The 24499-nt window shown below is 42.8% G+C and overlaps 1 protein-coding gene across 1 annotated transcript in view; it reads left to right on the top strand.

Moving 5' to 3' along the window:
* Positions 1–24499, top strand: part of rps6ka1 (ribosomal protein S6 kinase a, polypeptide 1) — a 195044-nt gene that overhangs the window by 432 nt on the left and 170113 nt on the right. Inside the window, exon 2 of the mRNA XM_045723353.2 lies at positions 1008–1076. Coding sequence (XP_045579309.1) covers positions 1008–1076 — 69 coding nt within the window. The remainder of the gene's footprint in view (positions 1–1007; positions 1077–24499) is intronic.

The raw sequence follows: 24499 nt of genomic DNA on the forward strand, positions 1-24499 counted from the left end.
TTTTTGGGAATTGGCTTTGTTTGTCAAGAGTGGAGTGAGGATTTTTTTCCCCTATTTTAGCCTTGGTGCTAGAGCCAAGTGTAATGCAGCAACTCTACTGTAACTATACTACTAGCTATTAGGCCTGCTCTGTAATATAGTTTACCATTTTATGTGAGTTGTTTTGTTTAATTATTTATGTACTAACGTAGGCTATTTAAGCAATAAGGGACGTATACCATGGTGTGGTATATAGTGTCTGGACACAGCACTTAGCCGTGGTATATTGGCCATATACCACAAACCCCCGAGCTGCCTTATTGCTATTATAAACTGGTTTCCAACGTAATTAGAGCAGTAAAAACACATTTTTGTCATACCCGTGGTATAGGGTCTGATATGCCATGGCTGTCAGCCAATCAGCATTCATGGCTCGAACCACCCAGTTTATAATCATGCATAAAGTAACTGACATGCTTCAGTTAGGAACATGCACATGATCAACACATCAAAAAATATACCTATCATATCCAATAATGATAAGTGTGTCTCCTAAATAAATAAAACGTCAAATGTAATGAACAATTTATGTAGAAAATAACTTACTGGTATTATAGACTTTATTATTGGTGCCTGTCAGTTCATAGTTGGACTCAGTTTGAATTGGAATAGTAAGGAAACAGTTGTGAAATGTGTTGGGGAACCATTACAAAACAAGTACAGTACTGAATGAACCTCAGAAATCAAAGCTGGATAAAAGGCCAAGGCATCAAAGACTTCCCTCTGATATTTGGCACCCCCTGGTGTTTCTTTCAAGTGAGGCATGACGATAGAGGGAGAGAGGAACTAGAGAGAGCCTTCCCCTTTCAAGCCCAATGCCATAACGCCCCTTTGGCATATACAGTAAATGCCAAGGTGTTCTTATATTTTTATTGTAGCAAAAAGAGTGGATTAGCATCACACCAATATGTTTACGTTAGGTTTTCATCAATCCATTCATGCTATTTGCCCTCATTGTCTTCCGACAGGTGGCGTCACACCTAGGCGACTACCGTCCCTCAACCGACAGTGCAGAGGGATTTGCCGCATTATTTGATGTAAGACATTGATTTACATAATAACATTTCCTTTCATGTCTGCATAGAGGCTACTCAAAGGACAGACTATAGGGATTGCTTCTGCTTGATTTAAGATTGTAACAGAGCACAGACCAGGTCGCTGTGGCCTGCAATGGATTTGGTATTTTATTAGGATCCCCATTAGCCGTTGCAGCAGCTACTCTTCCTGGGGTCCACACGAAACATGAAACATAATACAGAATGACGTAATACAGAACATCAATAGACAAGAACAGCTCAAGGACTGAACTACATACATTTTTAAAAAGGCACATGTAGCCTACATATCAATGCATACACACAAACTAATAGGGGAGAGATGATGTGGGGAGAGACATTGTGTTTTATCTGTTTTTTTAAACCAGATTTGCTGTTTATTTGAGCAATATGAGGTGGAAGGAAGTTCTATATAATACTGTACGCTTTCTTGAATTTGTTCTAGATTTGGGGACTGTGAAAAGACCCCTGGTGGCATGTCTGGTGGGATAAGTGTGTGTGTCAGGGCCATGTAAACAATGTGATTTTCAACACATTCATGTTTCTTATAAAAATAAGTGATGCAGTCAGTGTCTCCTCAACTCTTAGGCAAGTGAGACTGGCATGCATAGTATTTAGATCAGCCCTCTGATTACAATTAAGAGCAAAACGTGCCACTCTGTTCTGGGCCAGCTTAGGGCTGGGCGATATGGGCAAAATATTATATCACGGTATTTTTTTTTTAAATTGGACGGTATGATGGTATTTGACAGTATTTTTAGTTGTTGAATAATAAAAGTTCTTCATGTGCTTTTTGAGTAGTGAGTAGTGAGTGATGTCTTTCTCCATTCTGATTGTTTTATACCGTTCAATTCAACTTCAACCAAAACACATTTCAGCACTTTTATAATTTCTGCATTTCCTGCACTCAATTGCAGTGGTGAAAAAAGTACCAAATTGTCATACTTGAGTAAAAATAGATACTGTGGCAAACCTCTTCAAAGTTAGGAGCGTTTGTCACAAATTAAGTGGGAAACTGTCACCAAAGTCAGCCCAGAATGAAAGTTCTTTCGAACATGACAGTACCTGTGTGTTTGTTTCGCTGTCCTGGTCCACCCAGGCCGCAGGTAAGGTCAAGGATAGCAGGGTTCGGTACACAAATCTGGTTCTCGGCAGGTCAAATCAAATTTATTTATATAGCCCTTCGTACATCAGCTGATATCTCAAAGTGCTGTACAGAAACCCAGCCTAAAACCCCAAACAGCAAGCAAAGCATGTGAAAGAAGCACGGTGGCTAGGAAAAACTCCCTAGGAAAAACTCCCTAGAAAGGCCAAAAACCTAGGAAGAAACCTAGAGAGGAACCAGGCTATGAGGGGTGGCCAGTCCTCTTCTGGCTGTGCAGGGTGGATATTATAACAGAACATGGTCAAGATGTTAAAATGTTCATAAATTACCAGCATGGTCAAATAATAATAATCATAGTAGTTGTCGAGGGTGCAACAAGCACGTCCGGTGAACAGGTCAGGGTTCCATAGCCGCAGGCAGAACAGTTGAAACTGGAGCAGCAGCACGGCCAGGTGGACTGGGGACAGCAAGGAGTCATCATACCAGGTAGTCCTGAGGCATGGTCCTAGGGCTCAGGTCCTCCGAGAGAAAGACAGAAAGAGAGAATTAGAGAGAGCATATTTAAATTCACACAGGACACCGGATAAGACAAGAGAAATACTCCAGATGTAACAGACTGACCCTAGCCCCCCGACACATAAACTACTGCAGCATAAATACTGGAGGCTGAGACAGGGGGGATCAGAAGACACTGTGGCCCCATCCGATGATACCCCCGGACAGGGCCAAACAGGCAGGATATAACCCCACCCACTTTGCCAAAGCACAGCCCCCACACCACTAGAGGGATGTCTCCAACCACCAACTTACCGTCCTAAGACAAGGCCGAGTATAGCCCACAATGATCTCCGCCATGGCACAACCCAAGGGGGGGCGCCAACCCAGACAGGAAGACCACGTCATTGACTCAACCCACTCAAGTGACGCACCCCTCCCATGGACGGCATGGAAGAACACCAGTAAGCCAGTGACTCAGCCCCTGTAAAAGGGTTAGAGGCAGAGAATCCCAGTGGAAAGAGGGGAACCGGCAAGGCAGAGACAGCAAGGGCGGTTCGTTGCTCCAGCCTTTCCGTTCACCTTCACACCCTTGGGCCAGACTATACTTAATCATAGGACCTACTGAAGAGATAAGTCTTCAGTAAAGACTTAAAGGTTGAGACTGAGTCTGCGTCTCTCACATTGGTAGGCAGACCATTCCATAAAAATGGAGCGCTATAGGAGAAAGCCCTACCTCCAGCCGTTTGCTTAGAAATTCTAGGGACAATTAGGAGGCCTGCGTCTTGTGACCGTAGCATACGTGTAGGTATGTACGGTAGGACCAAATCGGAAAGATAGGTAGGAGCAAGCCCATGTAATGCTTTGTAGGTTAGCAGTAAAACCTTGAAATCAGCCCTTGCCTTAACAGGAAGCCAGTGTAGGGAGGCTAGCACTGGAGTAATATGATCAAATTTTTTGGTTCTAGTCAGGATTCTAGCAGCCGTATTTAGCACTAACTGAAGTTTATTTAGTGCTTTATCCGGGTAGCCGGAAAGTAGAGCATTGCAGTAGTCCAGCCTAGAAGTAACAAAAGCATGGATTAATTTTTCTGCGTCATTTTTGGACAGAAAGTTTCTGATTTTTGCAATATTACGTAGATGGAAAAAAGCTGTCCTTGAAACAGTCTTGATATGTTCTTCAAAAGAGAGATCAGGGTCCAGAGTAACACCGAGGTCCTTCAGTTTTATTTGAGACGACTGTACAACCATCCAGATTAATTGTCAGATTCAACAGAAGATCTCTTTGTTTCTTGGGACCTAGAACAAGCATCTCTGTTTTGTCCGAGTTTAAAAGTAGAAAGTTTGCAGCCATCCACTTCTTTATGTCTGAAACACAGGCTTCTAGCGAGGGCAATTTTGGGGCTTCACCATGTTTCATTGAAATGTACAGCTGTGTGTCGTCCGCATAGCAGTGAAATTTAACATTATGTTTTCGAATGACATCCCCAAGAGGTAAAATATATAGTGAAAAAAATAGTGGTCCTAAAACGGAACCTTGAGGAACACCGAAATTTACAATTGATTTGTCAGAGGACAAACCATTCACAGAGACAAACTGATATCTTTCCGACAGATAAGATCTAAACCAGGCCAGAACTTGTCCATGTAGACCAATTTGGGTTTCCAATCTCTCCAAAAGAATGTGGTGATCGATGGTATCAAAAGCGGCACTAAGATCTAGGAGCACGAGGACAGATGCATAGCCTCGGTCTGACGTCATTAAAAGGTCATTTACCACCTTCACAAGTGCAGTCTCAGTGCTATGATGGGGTCTAAAACCAGACTGAAGCGTTTTGTATACATTGTTTGTCTTCAGGAAGGCAGTGAGTTGCTGTGCAACAGCTTTTTCAATTTTTTTTGAGAGGAATGGAAGATTCGATATAGGCCGATAGTTTTTTATAATTTCTGGATCAAGATTCTGCTTTTTCAAGAGAGGCTTTATTACTGCCACTTTTAGTGAGCTTGGTACACATCCGGTGGATAGAGAGCCGTTTATTATGTTCAACATAGGAGGGCCAAGCACAGGAAGCAGGTCTTTCAGTAGTTTAGTTGGAATAGGGTCCAGTATGCAGCTTGAGGGTTTGGAGGCCATGATTATTTTCATCATTGTGTCAAGAGATATAGTACTAAAACACTTTAGTATCTCCCTTGATCCTAGGTCCTGGCAGAGTTGTGTAGACTCAGGACAATGGAGCTTTGGAGGAATACCCAGATTTAAAGAGGAGTCTGTAATTTGCTTTCTAATGATCATGATCTTTTCCTCAAAGAAGTTCATACATTTATTACTGCTGAAGTGAAAGCCATCCTCCATTTGCGAAGGCTGCTTTTTAGTTAGCTTTGCGACAGTATCAAAAATAAATTTCGGATTGTTCTTATTTTCCTCAATTAAGTTGGAAAAATAGGATGATCGAGCAGCAGTGAGGGCTCTTCGATACTGCACGGTACTGTCTTTCCAAGCTAGTCGGAAGACTTCCAGTTTGGTGTGGCGCCATTTCCGTTCCAATTTTCTGGAAGCTTGCTTCAGAGCTCGTGTATTTTCTGTATACCAGGGAGCTAGTTTCTTATGACAGATGTTTTTAGGGGTGCAACTGCATCTAGGGTATTGCGCAAGGTTAAATTGAGTTCCTCAGTTAGGTGGTTAACTGATTTTTGTCCTCTGACGTCCTTGGGTAGGCAGAGGCAGTCTGGAAGGGCATCAAGGAATCTTTGGTTTGTCTGAGAATTTATAGCACGACTTTTAATGCTCCTTGGTTGGGGTCTGAGCAGATTATTTGTTGCGATTGCAAACTTAATAAAATGGTGGTCCGATAGTCCAGGATTATGAGGAAAAGCATTAAGATCCACAACATTTATTCCATGGGACAAAACTAGGTCCAGAGTATGACTGTGGCAGTGAGTAGGTCCAGAGACATGTTGGACAAAACCCACTGAGTCGATGATGGCTCCGAAAGCCTTTTGGAGTGGGTCTGTGGACTTTTCCATGTGAATGTTAAAGTCACCAAAAATTAGAATATTATCTGCTATGACTACAAGAGCCGATAGGAATTCAGGGAACTCAGTGAGGAACACTGCATATGGCCCAGGAGGCCTGTAAACAGTAGCTATAAAAAGTGAGTGAGTAGGCTGCATAGATTTCATGACTAGAAGCTCAAAAGACAAAAACGTCATTGTTTTTTTTTTTTGTAAATTGAAATTTGCTATCGTAAATGTTAGCAACACCTCCGCCTTTGCCGGATGCACGGGGGGTATGGTCACTAGTGTAACCAGGAGGAGAGGCCTCATTTAACACAGTAAATTCATCAGGCTTAAGCCATGTTTCAGTCAGGCCAATCACATCAAGATTATGATCAGTGATTAGTTCATTGACTGTAACTTCCTTGGAAGTGAGGGATCTAACATTAAGTAACCCAATTTTGAGATGTGAGGTATCACAATCTCTTTCAATAATGGCAGGAATGGAGGAGGTCTTTATACTTGTGAGATTGCTAAAGCGAACACCGCCATTTTTAATTTTGGCCAACCTAGATCGAGGCACAGACACGGTCTCAATGGGGAAAGCTGAGCTGACTACGTTGACTGTGCTAGTGGCAGACTCCACTAAGCTGGCAGGCTGGCTGTTGGGGCCCGGGGGCAGTATTGAGAAATTTTGAAAAAAATATGTGCCCATTTTTAACTGCCTCCTACACCAACTCAGAAGCTAGGATATGCATATTATTAACACATTCGCATAGAAAACACTCTGAATTTTCTAAAACAGTTTGAATGGTGTCTGTAAGTATAACAAAACTCATATTGCAGGCAAAAACCTGTGAAAAATAGATTTAAAAAAATGTGAATTTTGTGACTGTACTATTTAGTGTCATTGTTTTATAGATACCATAGTGAGAAAGGATCCATTTCGCAACACCTACGGCTTCCACTAGATGTCAACGATCTTTATAAAGTTGTTTGAAGCGTCTATGATAAACAGAGAGCAAATTAGAATGCAAGGAAGTTGACATGTCGTCACTTCATTTTTTGCGCAGTGCCTTCTGATGGAGATAATCAAAGGTAAGGGGATATTTACAATGTTATTATCGATATTAGATGATGCTAACTGTATAGCATAGCTTATTGTTCTTAGCATAGCACCCCGTTTATTGCAAAATGTGATTTCCCAGTAAAGTTATTTTGAGATCTGGCCATTCGGTAGCAATTACGAGATAATATATTATTCTTTGAATGACAATATTATAATTTACCAATGTTTTCGAATAGTAATTTTGTTATGTTCACCAGAAGCATTTCAGAGAAGAAAAAAATCTGAATTTCACACTACTGTAAAATGCTGTTTTTGGATTAAAATATGAACTTGATGGAACAAAAAATGCATGTATTGTATAACAATGTCCTAGGAGTGTCATCAGATGGAGGTTAGTGCATAATTCTAGCTGGTTTCTGCTTTTGGTGACGCCTGACCTTGAATTGAAAATGGATGTTTGTACTTTTGTGGCTATGTACTGTCCTAACATAATCTAACTTTATGCTTTTGCCGTAAAGCCTCTTTGAAAATCGAACAATGTGGTTAGATTAAGGAGATGTTTATCTTTTAAATTGTGTAAAATAGTTGATTGTTTGAGAAATTGAAATTATTAGATTTTTGATGTTTTGAATTTCCAGCCTTGTTAGCAATCCCGACTCGGGGTTCATTGCTAACCTGTAGCCCCAACAGGCTAACAGCCTGCTGCCTGGCCTGCACCCTATTTCATTGTGGAGCTAGAGGAGTTAGAGCCCTGTCTATGTTCGTAGATAAGATGAGAGCACCCCTCCAGCTAGGATGGAGTCCGTCACTCCTCAACAGGCCAGGCTTGGTCCTGTTTGTGGGTGAGTCCCAGAAAGAGGGCCAATTATCTACAAATTCTATCTTTTGGGAGGGGCAGAAAACAGTTTTCAACCAGCAATTGAGTTGTGAGACTCTGCTGTAGAGCTCATCACTCCCCCTAACTGGGAGGGGGCCAGAGACAATTAATCGATGCCGACACATCTTTCTAGCTGATTTACACGCTGAAGCTATGTTGCGCTTGGTGACCTCTGACTGTTTCATCCTAACATCGTTGGTGCCGACGTGGATAACAATATCTCTATACTCTCTACACTCGCCAGTTTTAGCTTTAGCCAGCACCGTCTTTAGATTAGCCTTAACGTCGGTAGCCCTGCCCCCTGGTAAACAGTGTATGATCGCTGGATGATTAGTTTTAAGTCTAATACTGCGGGTAATGGAGTCGCCAATGACTAGGGTTTTCAATTTGTCAGAGCTAATGGTGGGAGCCGTCGGCGTCTCAAACCCCACAACGGGAGGAGTAGAGACCAGAGAAGTCTCGGTCTCCGACTCCGACTCGCTTAATGGGGAGAACCGGTTGAAAGTTTCTGTCGGCTGAATAAGCGACACCGGTTGAGCATTCCTACAGCGTTTCCCTCCAGAAGCCATGAGAAAGATGTCCGGCTGCGGGGACCGTGCGAGGGAGTTTATACTAACGTTACTATCTGTACTTACTGGTGGCACAGACGCTGTTTCATCCTTTCCTACACTGAAATTACCCTTGCCTAACGATTGCGTCTGAAGCTGGGCTTGCAGCACAGCTATCCTTGCCGTAAGGCGATCGTTCTCCTGTATATTATAAGTACAAGGACTGCAATTAGAAGGCATCATGTTAATGTTAATTAGCTTCAGCTGTTTGAAGTCCTGACGAACCATGTCCAGGTAAAACCTCCGGGGTGAAAAAGCTGAATGAAAAAAGTTGAGTGAGGGGAAAAAGTAAAAATATACGGTAATAAAAAAGTAAAAAACCGTCAGGTAGCAAAGTAAGATCGGCAACAAAACGCACAGCAGCGTAAACAAGTCTGCAAGTTGTGACCGGAAAAGGTCCAGGTCTAAACGCCAACAGGTAAGTCCAAAACAGTCCAGCTCGTACACGGTAAATCCAGCCAATGTAGATTGTCTCTTTCTCTATGGTTCATAGATCCTTCCCGCCCTCTCTCTCTCTTCCTGGTTTTTCTTGACCTTTTATCTGTGGGTCGGCTCCACCTTCTGAGGGTTCCCCTTGCTTCTGGGAATTGTAGTTTTGGCAGTCGGCCATTTTGTGATCTGTAGTTCTGATCGGAGTGGCCATTTTAGTGATCAGGCAGAGCCCGTTTATTAGTTCTGCCCTCACATATCTGCCATTTATCACTCGACCCCCTTCTTTGCCACAATACGTTAATAGAAAATTACTCAAGTAAAAGTGAAAGTTACCCAGTAAAATACTACTTGAGTAAAAGTCTAAAAGTATTTGGTTTTAAATATACTTAAGTATCAAAAGTAAATGTAATTGATAAAATGTGCTTAAGTATCAAAAGTAAAATAATTTCAAATTTCTTATATTAAGCAAACCAGATGGCACAATTTTCTTGTTTTTTAAAATTATTTACTGATCAGGGTCATACTCCAACAATCAGACATAATTTACAAACAAAGCATTTGTGTTTAGTGAGTCCTCCAGATCAGAGGTAGTAGATGACCAGGGATGTTCTCTTGACAAGTGCGTGAATTGGATAATTTTCCTGTCCTGCTAAGCATTCCAAATGTAATGAGTACTTTTAGGTGAAGGGGAAAATGTATGGAGTAAAAAGTACAGTATTTTCTTTTAGGAATGATGTTAAAAATAGTAAAGTACAGATACCAAAAAAATTACTTAAGTAGTACTTTAAAGTATTTTTACATAAGTGCTTTACACCACTGCTCAATTGAGATAATTTCCACACTGCCACATAGGGCTGCACGATATTGACAAATCATCTAGGACTTATTTTTAACCAAATGTTGCAATTGCGATTTGAGAGAGAGAGACATCAGAGATTGTAACATTCTCTGCTTCACAGAAACATGGCTCACTCGGGATACGTTATCAGAGTCTGTACAGCCACCCGGTTTCTTCACGCATTGCGCTGACAGAAACAAACATCTCTCTGGTAAGAAGAAGGGCGGGGGTGTATACCTTATGATTAACGAGTCCTGGTGTGATCATAACAACATACAGGAACTCAAGTCCTTTTGTTCACCTGACCTAGAATTCCTTACAATGAAATGCCGACCGCATTATCTACCAAGAGAATTCTCTTCGATTTATAATCACAGCCATGTCTACCCCCCCCCCAAGCCAACGCCTCGACGGCCCTGAAAGAACTTCATTGGACTCAATGTAAACTGGAAACCACATATCCTGAGGCTGCATTTATTGTAGCTGGGGATTTTAACAAAGCTAATCTGAAAACAAGGCTCCCTAAATTTTAGCAGTATATCGAATGCGCGACCCTATCTGGCAGCATTCTGGATCATTGCTACTCTAACTTCCGCGACAAAGAAAAAGTCTTCCCTCGCCCTCCTTTTGGCAAATCTGACCACGACTCCATTTTTATTGCTCGCAGCCTATAGACAGAAACTAAAATAGGAAACGCCCGTGCTCAAGTCTGTTCAACGCTGGTCCAACCAATCTGATTCCACGCTTCAAGATTGCTTCGATCACGTGGACTGGGATATGTTCCGGATAGCCTCAGACAACAACATTGAGGTATACGCTGATTTGGTGAGCGAGTTTATTAGCAAGTGCATCGGTGATGTTGTACCCACAGTGACTATTAAAACCTTCCCCAACCAGAAACCGTGGATTGAACGAAGTGTGAACCACTGCTTTTAATCATGGCAAGGCGACCGGAAACATGACCGAATACAAATAGTGTAGCTATTCCCTCCGCAGGGCAATCAAACAAGCTTAGCGTCAGTATAGAGACAAAGTAGAGTCGCAATTCAACGGCTCAGACATGAGAGGTATGTGGCAGGGTCTACAGTCAATCACGGATTACAAAAAGAAAACGAGCCCCGTCGTGGACACCGACGTCTTGCTCCCAGACAAACTAAACAACTTCTTTGCTTGCTTTGAGGACAATACAGTGCCACTGACATGGCCCGCTACCAAAACATGCGAGCTCTCCTGCACAGCAGCCAATGTGAGTAAAACATTTAAATGTGTTAACCCTTGCCAGGCTGCCAGTCCGAATGGCTTTCCTAGCCGCTTCCTCAGAGCATGCGCAGACCAGCTGACTGGTGTGTTTACGGACATATTCAATTAATCCCTATCCCAGTCTGCTGTTCCCACATGCTTCAAGAGGGCTGCCATTGTTCCTGTTCCCAAGAAAGCAAAGATAACTGAGCTAAACGACTATTGCCCCGTAGCACTCATTAAGTGCTTTGAGAGGCGAGTCAAGGATCATATCACCTCCACCCTACCTGACACCCTAGACCCACTCCAATTTGCTTACCACCCCAATAGGTCCACAGACGACGCAATCACACAGCACACTGCCCTAACCCATCTGGACTAGAGGAATACCTATGTAAGAATGCTGTTCATCGATTACAGCTCAGCATTTAACACCATAGTACCCTCAACTCGTCGTTAAGCTCGAGACCCTGGGTCTCGACCCCGCCCTGCTGGGTCCTGGACTTTCTAACGGGCCGCCCTCAGGTGGTGAGGGTAGGAAACAACATCTCCACCGCGCTGATCCTCAACACTGGGTGCGTTCTCAGCCCTCCCTTGTACTCCCTGTTCACCCACGACTGTGTGGCCATGCACTCCTCCAACTCAATCATCAAGTTTGCAGACGACACTACAGTGGTAGGCTTGATTACCAACAACGACGAGACGTCCTACAGGGAGGAGGTGAGGGCCCTCGGATTGTGGTGTCAGGAAAATAACCTCACACTCAACATCAACAAAACAAAGGAGATGATCGTGGACTTCAGGAAACAGCAGAGGGAGCACCCCCTTATCCACATCGACGGGACAATAGTGGAGAAGGTGGAAGGTTTTAAGTTCCTCGGCATACACATCACGAACAAACTGAAATGGACCACCCACACAGACGGCGTGGTGAAGGAGGCGCAACAGCGCCTCTTCAACCTCAGGAGGCTGAAGAAATTTGTCTTGTCACCAAAAACACTCACAAACCTTTACAGATGCACAATTAAGAGCATCCTGTTGGGCTGTATCCCCGCCTGGTACGGCAACTGCTCCGCCCACAACCGTAAGGCTCTCCAGAGGGTAGTGAGGTCTGCACAACGCATCACCAGGGGCAAACTACCTGCCCTCTAGGGCACCAACACTAGAGGTCGACCGATTAATCGGAATGGCCAATTAATTAGGGCCGATTTCAAGTTTTCATAACATTCGGTAATCGTCATTTTTGGACACCGATTATGGCCGATTACATTGCACTCCACGAGGAGACTGTGTGGCAGGCTGACTACCTGTTATGCAAGTGCAGCAAGGAGCCAAGGTAAGGTGCGAGGTAGCATTAAACTTATCTTATAAAAAACAATCAATCTTAACATAATCACTAGTTAACTACACATGGTTGATGATATTACTAGTTTATCTAGCTTGTCTTGCGTTGCATATAATCGATGCGGTGCCTGTTAATTTATCATTGAATCACAGCCTACTTCTCCAAATGGGTGATTTAACAAGCGCATTCGCGAAAAAAGCACTGTCGTTGCACCAATGTGTACCTAACCATAAACATCAACGCCTTTCTTAAAACCAATACATAAGTATATATTTTTAAACCTGCATATTTAGTTAATATTGCCTGCTAACATGAATTAACTAGGGAAATTGTGTCACTTCTCTCGCGTTCCGTGCAAACAGAGTCAGGGTATATGCAGCAGTTTGGGCCGCCTGGCTCGTTGCAAACTGTGTGAAGACCATTTCTTCCTAACAAAGACAGTCAACTTCGCCAAACAAGGGATGATTTAACAAAAGTGCAAAAACACAATCGTTGCACGAATGTACCTAACTATAAACATCAATGCCTTTCTTAAAATCAATACACAGAAGTATATTTTTTTTAAACCTGCATATTTAATTAAAATAAATTCATGTTAGCAGGCAAACTTAACTAGGCAAATTGTGTCTCTTCTTTTGCGTTCATTGCACGCAGAGTCAGGATATATGCAATAATTTGGGCCGCCTGGCTCGTTGTGAACTAATTTGCCAGAATTGTACATAATTATGACATAACATTGAAGGTTGTGCAATGTAACAGCAATATTTAGACTTAGGGATGCCACCCGTTAGATAAAATACGGAACGGTTCCGTATTTCACTGAAAGAATAAACGTTTTGTTTTCGAAATGATAGTTTCCGGATTTGACCATATTAATGACCTAAGGCTCGTATTTCTGTGTGTTATTATATTATAATTAAGTCTATGATTTGATAGCGCAGTCTGACTGAGCGGTGGTAGGCAGCAGCAGGCTCGTAAGCATTCATTCAAACAGCACTTTCTTGCGTTTGCCAGCAGCTCTTCGCAATGCTTCAAGCATTGCGCTGTTTATGACTTCAAGCCTATCAACTCCCGAGATTAGGCTGGTAATACTAAAGTACCTATTAGAACATCCAATAGTCAAAGGTATATGGAATACAAATGGTATAGAGAGAAATAGTCCTATAATAACTACAACCTAAAACTTCTTACCTGCGAATATTGAAGACTCATGTTAAAAGGAACCACCAGCTTTAAAATGTTCTCATGTTCTGACTTAAGCGTTAGCTTTTTTACATGGCACATATTGCACTTTTACTTTCTTCTCCAACACTTTGTTTTTGCATTATTTAAACCAAATTGAACATGTTTCATTATTTATTTGAGACTAAATTGATTTTATTGATATATTATATTAAGTTAAAATAATAGTGTTCATTCAGTATTGTTGTAATTGTCATTAGGAGTGCATGGCCATAATAAAAACCGACCGATTTAATCGGTATCGGCTTTTTTGGTCCTCCAATAATCGGTATCAGCGTTGAAATATCATAATCAGTCGACCTCTAACCTACACCACCCAATGTCACAGGAAGGCCAAAAAGATCATCAAGGACAACAACCTCCCGAGCCACTGCCTGTTCACCCCGCTATCATCCAGAAGGCGAGGTCAGTACAGGTGCATCAAAGCTGGGACCGAGAGACTGAAAAACAGCTTCTATCTCAAGGCCATCAAGCTGTTAAACAGCCATCACTAATATTGAGTGGCTGCTGCCAACATACTGACTCAAATCTCTGGCCACTTTAATGATTAAAAATTGGATGTTATAAATGTATCACTAGTCACTTTAAACAATGCCACTTTATATAATGTTTACATACCCTACATTACTCATCTCATATGTATATACTGTACTCTATACCATCTACTGCATCTTGCTTATGCCGCACGGCCATCGCTCATCCATATTTTTATATGTACATATTCTTATTAATTCCTTTACACTTGTATGTGTGTATAAGGTAGTGGTTGTGACATGGTTAGATTACTTGCTAGATATTACTGCATGGTCAGAACTAGAAGCACAAGCATTTCGCTACACTCACATTAACATCTGCTTACTATGTGTATGTGACCAATACAATTTGATTTGATGTGCTGCATTGACCATGCAGACTGAATGCAAGTGTCTCGTGGTTGAGGAACATCAAATGCACTCCTTGAGTGACAGGGGGCGTGGCTAGGTCTGTGTGGAATGTGGCATGGAGAGAAAGGGCGGAGAGAGATGACTCAAGTAGCAAAGTAAACTATACAAATTGACATTACACATGGCGTATCACATTTAACAAACCAAAAATAAAGGTTACATTTAAAAATTGGAAAAACAAAAATGTACTAGGTCTTTCCTTGCAGCACTGGACCACACGACTGGACAATAATCAAGATTAGACAAAACTAGAGCCTGCAGAACTTGCTTTTTGGAGTGTGGTGTCAAAAAAGCAAAGCATCTCTTTATTACGGCTAGACCTCTCCCCATCTTTACAACCATTGAATCTATATGTTTTGACCATGACAGTTGACAATCTAATGCAACGCCAAGTAATTTATTCTTTATGTCATTGATCTTGGCTTCATAATACAGTTTCTTCTTTTGTTGAGTTTAGTCACATAATTTCTCAATTTGCAGTATGTAAGCCAGTCAGATGTGCAGACTTATTAGCCACACCTTTTGCCCCATCTCTTTCAACCATATAGTTTTTAAATTCCTCATCAATCCATGGAGCCTTAACAGTTCTAACAGTCAGTTTCTTAACAGGTGCATGTTTATCAATAATTGGAAGAAGCAATTTCATAAATTCATTAAGTGCAGCGTCTGGATGCTCCTCGTTAATCACATCAGACCAACAAATATGTCACGTCCTGACCAGTAAAGGGGTTATTTGTTCTTATAGTTTGGTCAGGATGTGGCAGGGGGTATTTGTTTTATGTGGTTCAGGGTGTGTTTGTGTATGTGTTCATGTAGAGGGGGTATTTGGTTTATATGGTTCGGGGTGGTTGTGTATGTAGAGGGGTATTTGATTTATTAGTCTGGTTTTTTTTGGTTAGTTCTATGTCTGTGCTAGGGTATTGTATTTCTATGTTTAGGTAATGGGATTGGGGCCTTCAATTGGAGGCAGCTGTCTATCGTTGCCTCTGATTGAAGGTTCTATATTTAGGAGTGTGTTAGTTTTGGGGTTTGCGGGAGATTGTTTCTTGTTTTGCTGTGTGCCTGACGAGACTGTCTACTTCGTTTGTTTTTGTATCCGTTGTTTGTGTTTTTCCTTCTTCACTAATAAAAAGAAGATGAGTATACATTTTCCCGCTGCGTTTTGGTCTACACCCTACGACAAAATATTTTTAACATCATCCACATAAGAGTCACAGCAAAATCTTTTGTATGATCTCTTATACACTATTTTAGGCCCAGCTGTTGGAACTTTGACTTTCCTGGATATAGCCTCTATATTGTGATCACTGCATGCAATTTTTATTTTACCTTGATTTAACTAGGCAAGTCAGTTAAGAACAAGTTCTTATTTTCAATGATGGCCTAGGAACAGTGGGCTAACTGCCTTGTTCAGGGGCAGAACAACAGATTTTTACCTTGTCAGCTCGGGGATTCGATCTTGCAACCTTTCGGTTATTAGTCCGACCCTCTAACCACTAGGCTACCCTGCTACCAATGGGTACGGATACAGCTTTAGAACAAAGTTCTACAGCATTAGTAAAAAATGTGATGGATTCATGTGGATGATCATGTTCCTGTAGTGTTTGTAAACACCCTGGTAGGTTGATTAATAACCTGAACCAGATTACAGGCACTGGTTACAGTAAGAAGCTTCCGCTTGAGCGGACAGCTTGATGAAAACCCGTCAATATTCAGGTCCCCAAGAAAGTAGACCTCTCTGTTTACATCACATACGCTCTCAAGCATTTCACACACATTATTTAGATACTGACTGTTAGCACTTGGTGGCCTATAGACACACCCCAAAAGAAAAGGCTTTAGCTGTGCCAAGTGAACCTGCAACCACAACACTTCAATAACACTTGACATAAGATCTTCTCTAAGCATTACAGGGATATTGCTCTGAATATATTCAGCAACACCTCCCCCATAAGCATTTCTGTCTCTTCTGTAGATGTTATATCCTTGTATTTGCTACTGATGTATCATCAAAATAATTGAGTCTCAGAAATGGCCAATATATGAATGTTATCTGATGTTAGCAAGTTATTGATTTCATGAACCCTATTTCTAAGGCTACATATATTAATATGGGCTATTTTCAGCCCTTTCCTGGGTAGCTTATCATAGATAGACATCATTTTGAAAAGAGCAAACAAAGCAAGAGAAAAAATATATACATTCAGCTGTCCATTAATCAATTGTTTTGTGTGTGTATGTTGAAGCTACTGTACAAACCCATAGGCGTGGCTCTCTCACCCCTTCCAGGCTTCTGGGAGGGAGGGTGGACAATGAGCCTGTCATAGTGATGTAAGCAATGTCCCCACGCGCCCTGGCAGCTTTCATGGCTGGGATCAGTTCTTTCCTCTTCTGGCGCTCAGCTTCAGGATAGTCCTCGTTTAGGAAGATATATGTTCCTCTCAAGTTCTTGGCTCTTTCCAGAACAGCTACCTTGTCCTTGAACCTCAGGAACTTTGACCACTATCGGTCTGGGCCTATCACCTGGGCTGGTGGTGGGATTTCCAGTCCTGTGGGCTCGCTCCACCTCTATCTTCCTGTGGTCCATCTTCAATTTCTCAGAGATCATTTCCCTCACTTTGTTCTCAGACTCTGTCCATGTCTCGTGGAGTTTCTGCAATTCCGTCCACAACCATGTTGTCCCGCCTTGATTGTCCCTCAAGATTGAGTCTGATTGATCGTTGTTATCATGGATTCACACACAGAACTGATGTCCTCTCTCAATGACTTACAGATTGCTGTCATCTTGCCGTTCTCCTGTTTCAACTCATCGAGCTCACCCTGGGAGAACTGCAAACTGTTCTTCAGGTCCTGGACCTCTCTGGTTAGGTCGTCCATTCTTTAGAATAGAATCCACGAGTATTTGGACAAAACACTTGAAGCTATTTTATTGTTGTTGTAACATCTTCTTGTAGGTCTCTTTTTGTTCGTTTAAAAGATCTTTCACATGTGATAGAGAGACACCACTGTCCTCAACGGTACTCCCGCTGGCTTGGATCTTTGTCATGGTAGCTAGCAACGTAGGTTACGCTGTTACTCATCACAGTTCCAGACAGGCCAGGTCACGGGGAGAATTGAAAACAACAAACAGCAGGGATCTAGACAGCCACAAACCCAGGACAAACGACGCTCCCAGCCACAATGACTAACCGCGTCGCGGGCTGCGTTCAATAAAACCACGCTAGCTTGATATGCAGCTAGCTAGCAGCTAGGCTAGCTGCGACGCCAAATAGCTCCTCAGACCCGTCCTTGGTCGGCAGGATCACTGGAAAGAGACAAGCAGTCCCAGCAACTGATGCCAACTGCGTCGCGGGATCCAAACTAAGATGCTAGCTAGCTACCAATAACTTTCAAGATGCTCTAGTCTAGTTGGAGCTTTGATCATTCAGACCTGGGTATTATTTGTCCTTTTGCCCAATTTGCAATACCTATGATGTAAGTAATATTTTTGCACACAGAAGGGCAACATTGTATAACTGTTTTGTTGCAAAATAATGTAATGTTGTCCATAATGTTGTTACACAACATATATTGGCCTGGGTTTGTCTGCAACCGTCATTGGCACACAGGAGGTTAGCATCTGCTTATGGTAGATAAATGCATGCAGGCAATATTCATTTACTATTATTGATTTGGAAATGCCATCCAGCACAGTTCTGTCACGTGTGTAGGAACGGACCAAGGCGCAGCGTGAATATCGTTCCACATATTTTATTATAATGTGAAACTATGCAAGACATACCATAAACAAAACAACAAACCTTGACGAAAATAATCTCCCACAAACACAGGTGGGAAAAACAACTACTTAAATATGATCCCCAATTAGAGACAATGATGACCAGCTGCCTCTAATTGGGGATCATCCAAAAAAGGTGCGGACTCCGGCCGCAAAACCTGAAACCAAAAGAGAGGGTTAGGGGGGGTGTCTAGTGTTGGTGGAGGTTCTGGTGCAGGACAAAGCACCCTCTCATCCTGCAAACCCGCCAGCATCGGTGGAGGCTCCGGACTGCCGACCGTCGCTGGAGGCTCCAAACCGCAGACCGTCTCAGGAGGTTCCAGACTGTGAAACGTCGCCGGCAGCTCTGGACTGGGAACTGTCGCCCAAAGCTCTGGAACGGGAACTGTCGCCGGAAGCTCTGGAACAGGAAGGCGCACTGGAGGCCTGATGCGTGGGGATGGCACAGGTGGCGCCAGACTGGTAACACGCACCTCAGGGCGAGTGCGGAGAGCAGGCACAGGACGCACCAGACTGGGCAGGCGCACTGGAGGCCTAGTGCGTGGAGCCGGGACAGGTGGCACCAGACTGGTGACATGCACTTCAGGGCGAGTGCGAGGAGAAGGCACAGGACGTACCTGACTGAGGACACACACTCCAGGGAGAGTGCGAGGAGGAGGCATAGGACTTACTGGGCTGTGGAGGCGCACTGGAGACCTGGTGCGTAGAACCGGTGCAGGACATACTGGACCGTAGAGGCGCACTGGAGGTCTGGAGCGTAGAGCTGGCCTAACCCGTCCTGGCTGAACGCTCACTTTAGCCCGGCAAATGCGGGGCGCTGGCACAGGACGAACTGGGCTGTGAATGCGCACTGGCGACACAGTGCGTAGAGCTGGCGCAGGATATCCTGGACCGTGGAGGCGTACTGGAGACCAGGAGTGCTGAGCCGGCACAACCCGTCCTGGCTGAATGCTCACTTTAGCCCGGCAAATGCGGGGCACAGGCACAGTGCGCACCGGGCTATGAATGCGCACTGGAGATACAGTGCGCATCACCGCATAACACGGTGCCTGACTGGTCACACGCTCCCCACGGTAAGCACGCCCGCTCTGCAGCGCTCTCAACGCCAACACCTCTCTCCGGAATCTTTCGTCGAGTTCCTCACTCGACTCCCTGACTGGCTCTGGTTCTCCTCTTGGCTCCGCCAACAGCTCCATTTTTGGGGGGAGCTGCCTCTCGGGCTTCCATTGTTGCCGTGCTAATTCCTCATAGCGTCGCTCATAGCGTCCTCATAGCGTTGCTCAAAAAAATAAAGGGAACACTTAAACAACACATCCTAGATCTGAATGAAAGAAATAATCGTATGAAATACTTTTTTCTTTACATAGATGAATGTGTTGACAACAAAATCACACAAAAATAATCAATGGAAATCCAATTTATCAACCCATGGAGGTCTGGATTTGGAGTCACACTCAAAATTAAAGTGGAAAACCACACTACAGGCTGATCCAACTTTGATGTAATGTCCTTAAAACAAGTCAAAATGAGGCTCAGTAGTGTGTGTGGCCTCCACGTGCCTGTATGACCTCCCTACAACGCCTGGGCATGCTCCTGATGAGGTGGTGGATGGTCTCCTGAGGGATCTTCTCCCAGACCTGGACTAAAGCATCCGCCAACTCCTGGACAGTCTGTGGTGCAACGTGGCGTTGGTGGATGGAGCGAGACATGATGTCCCAGATGTGCTCAATTGGATTCAGGTCTGGGGAACGGGCGGGCCAGTCCATAGCATCAATGCCTTCCTCTTGCAGGAACTGCTGACACACTCCAGCCACATGAGGTCTAGCATTGTCTTGCATTAGGAGGAACCCAGGGCCAACCGCACCAGCATATGGTCTCACAAGGGGTCTGAGGATCTCATCTCGGTACCTAATGGCAGTCAGGCTACCTCTGGCGAGCACATGGAGGGCTGTGCGGCCCCCCAAAGAAATGCCACCCCACAACATGACTGACCCACCGCCAAACCGGTCATGCTGGAGGATGTTGCAGGCAGCAGAACGTTCTCCACGGCGTCTCCAGACTCTGTCACGTGCTCAGTGTGAACCTGCTTTCATCTGTGAAGAGCACAGGGCACCAGTGGCGAATTTGCCGATCTTGGTGTTCTCTGGCAAATGCCAAACGTCCTGCACGGTGTTGGGCTGTAAGCACAACACCCACCTGTGGACGTCGGGCCCTCATACCACCCTCATGGAGTCTGTTTCTGACCGTTTGAGCAGACACATGCACATTTGTGGCCTGCTGGAGGTCATTTTGCAGGGCTCTGGCAGTGCTTCCCCTGCTCCTCCTTGCACAAATGCGGAGGTAGCGGTCCTGCTGCTGGGTTGTTGCCCTCCTACGGCCTCCTCCACGTCTCCTGATGTACTGGCCTGTCTCCTGGTAGCGCCTCCATGCTCTAGACACTACGCTGACAGACACAGCAAAACTTCTTGCCACAGCTCGCATTGATGTGCCATCCTGGATGAGCTGCACTACCTGAGCCACTTGTGTGGGTTGTAGACTCTGTCTCATGCTACCACTAGAGTGAAAGCACCGCCAGCATTCAAAAGTGACAAAAACATCATCCTGGAAGCATAGGAACTGAGAAGTGGTCTGTGGTCCCCACCTGCAGAACCACTCCTTTATTGGGGGTGTCTTGCCAATTATCTATAATTTCCACCTGTTGTCTATTCCATTTGCACAACAGCATGTGAAATTTATTGTCAATCAGTGTTGCTTCCTAAGTGGACAGTTTGATTTCACAGAAGTGTGATTGACTTGGAGTTACATTGTGTTGTTTAAGTGTTCCCTTTATTTTTTTGAGCAGTGTACAATAAACCATAAACAAAACAACAAAACGTGACAGAGGTGCTACATGCACTAACTCAAAATAATCTCCCACAAACAAAGGTGGGAAATACAACTACCAAAAAACCCAACATAGAAGAACAGAAACTAAAACCAAACAACATAGAAAATAAAACTAGAATAACCCCCCCCCCCCCCCCCCCCCCCCCCCCAGTCACGCCCTGACCTACTCTACCATAGAAAATAAGAGCTCTCTATGGTCAGGACGTGACAAGTTCAACATCCAATAAAAATTGATTGGCTCATGTAATGCTGCTACAAACCCTCATTCTTTCCGCTAGTACATGTACAATGAGTTCCAAAAGTATTGGGACAGTGACACACAAATATCATACCCCCAAGACATGCTAACCTTTCACCATTACAATAACAGGGGAGGTTTGGATTTTTGTGGGGGGTTTGATATTTGTGCGTCTAACTTTCTCACTCATCATTATTCACAATTCATTCAGGATTGCCTTTAATCATGGTAGCATCCACATTAATTTAAAAGTGTTTAGAAATATATTCTTATTTACAATAAAAGTGACTCCAAAATTACACAATACATTATTTACCATTAATTTCTATTGGGCACAAAATAATCTGAAAGACAAACAAAACAAACAGCAAATGCATCCAACAAAGTTGTAGTCACAAGCTTGATGTAGTCATTGAGTGCTATAAATATGGGTTCTGTAATTTCTAAACAGTTCACCCGATATGGATGAAAATACCCTCAAATTAATGCTGCCAGTTTGCACTTTAACCTCCTAGTAATATCATTTAAAATCCAAAGTACTGGAGTACAGTGCCAAAACAATATTTTGGAGCTCACTGTACGTCTCAGTCCAATTGGACCGCCCATTACCGAGCCTATGACAGAACATCAAGTCTCAACATGCTGTTTCTGCTGCAAAGCACAGCAAGCGCTACTGTACAGCCACAGGCCTCAGTGGAAGTTAATGGCATTATTCTCTTGCTGAAAGTCAATGACAGAGAACACCGTAAAAGAAAAACATTGCTTATCACCATGCTTCCCTCACTCTCTCCACTCTCTCTTTTAATGACATTTCCCAATGCAGCATCACTCATTCAATCTCTGCTTTACTATACCTTAATAAACAATCATTAACTGTATTGGTGTTTACATTCATGGTTTTTAGCATTGATTGGCATCCAGCCATAGTGAATTATTCATAATTAGTGCTCTGCTCCTCTGTCACAGAGTCCATTGGTGGTTGGCTGATTGCACTTTCTCCACCATTGAGCAGCTCATTAATTTTCTCTCGGCTGAAACCCTCTTAAATGTAATCTACATAATCCCCAAGTAATTATTTATCATGAGTGCCATAAACAATAACTAGTAATGCTACTGCAAGACAGATTAAAATCTCACTTTTCTGGTAAAAATAGAGATGTATTTCTGATATGTAGTCACTTTTGAGGACAAGCTCAAGTACACAGTTCAAATATGAAATATTTTATGATGTATTTCCTATTCAACAAAATTATGAATAAGGCTTGAAATTACATTTTTTTTCTCAATATAGTATATTCAATGTATTATTGTGGAAAACTTGATCCAAAGATTAGGCAGAGACTAATTTATAATTATAATCTGTGAATCTTTTAATGCATGCGAGCAGCTGCAAGGTAGACCCCTGTGGTTGCAGTCAGGGAAGGTGACTACCTTGCAGCTGCTCGTATGCATTTAAAATATTCACAATTATAATTATATATTAGTCTCTGCCTAATCTTTGGAGGGAGGTTTCACTACATTATAAAACGACTAACTATAAGATTTCACCTTCCTTTATAACTGTAAAATACATATTTGTATATTTATTGTTAGAGAAAATGTAGGTCTTTCTTGATCAAAACATCTGCCATCATTGCTGTGAACGTCTCACAGAACTCTATAAAGTGGTTTGTGTTTAAAATGTATGAATTATTTTAGCTTACTGGCTATAAATCAATCTCTGAATGTGCGACAGCGACGAAACCACTCTCGCCTGCTGCGTTACGATATAAGGATTACAGGTATATAGCATTGTTAGTGGCTGTGAGGTAGGGTTCAGCCAGGAGTTGATGGACAGTCGGAAGAGCGAATGAAATTGTAGGAGGGACATTCCAGCTTCAAGCGGTGTCAGATTTCACATCCTGCTTCACACAGGCAGAAGAGAAAAAACATAGATATTTTTAACTAACCCAAGATAGTTTATCTGTTTCATTTACAGTGGGAGCAAATTAAGCATTGTGGGCAGAACAAGGAAGGAGGTGGGCAAAGCCAAGCACGAGCTAGCGAGATCCTATTTCCGCATTGTTGCATATATTTTTATATTGGGTTATTCAGCTGTCGTTGTATTGTAGGAAAACCCTTTTTCGTTCCATGTGGAACCTTTTCACCAGATGGATATTTGAGAGTGCCGAAGAACCCTTTATAAACCCTTTTTCTGAAGCGTGTACTCATTCATCTTAGCTGTTGACGTGTGCTATTACATGCCCTCACATGTATTGAATTCAATTGTATCATAATGCTGATGTAAGGGCTGTCGTCATGGAGAGAAGTGGACCAAAATGCAGCGGAGTTCGTGTTCGTCATCTTTAATGCAAACGGAACACTATACACTTACAAAAACAATAAACAACCGACAGCTAAACAGTACTGACAGCATAACACACTGAACAGAAACAATTACCCACAACCACAAGGAAAAACACACACTACTATATAGGACTCCCAATCAAAGGCAACTCAACACACCTGCCTTCAATTGGGAGTCCAACAACCAACTCACACGCAACACAAAAATCTTTGCCACGTCCTGACCAAAACCAACACAATTGCTCCCTCTGCTGGTCAGGACGTGACAGCTGATTATATTTGTCTAATCTTTTAGTGTTCAGTTGGGCCTGTGTCCATTTTCTCTGTTGCATAAACAAATTAATCCCATGGAGAGTCTATAATTTGGTCCCATGGAGAGTCTATAATTTGGAAATTATATTTTTTGAAAATCACTGAATTACTTTGAAAATGACCCTGATGGCCTTTTGGCTTATCTTTTTGACTACAAAACAAAGAAAATTGCAGTTTCCACATTATGTAGATACTTGAATTGTGCTGAATATAATGAATGTAATCTTATAAAGTGGTAAAGTTCCCCTTTTAAGTTGCTCTTTTACATTGTAATTACACTAATCTCTTGTGGACAGACTCATGTAACATAAATGGTATAAAGTACCTGGTGCAGATTTTAGTTCTGGGTTGCCATTGTATTGCATGTTGTATTTACAGTGCCTTCAGAAAGTATTCACACCCCTTGACTTTTTTCACATTTTGTTGTGTTACAGCCTGAATTTAAAATTGATTAAATTTAGATATTTTTTTTTGTCACTGGCCAACACACCATACCCCATAATGTCAAAGTGGAATGGTGTTTTACTAATTAATAAAAAGTGAAAAGCTGAAATGCTTTTAGTCAATAAGTATTCAATCCCTTTGTTATGGCAAGCCTAAATAAGTTCAGGAGTAAAAATGTGCTCAAGTTACATAATAAGTCGATTTATCATATTTT

Source organism: Salmo salar, chromosome 09, assembly GCF_965601325.2.
Source record: "Salmo salar chromosome 09, fSalSal1, whole genome shotgun sequence".
NCBI lineage: Eukaryota > Metazoa > Chordata > Actinopteri > Salmoniformes > Salmonidae > Salmo > Salmo salar.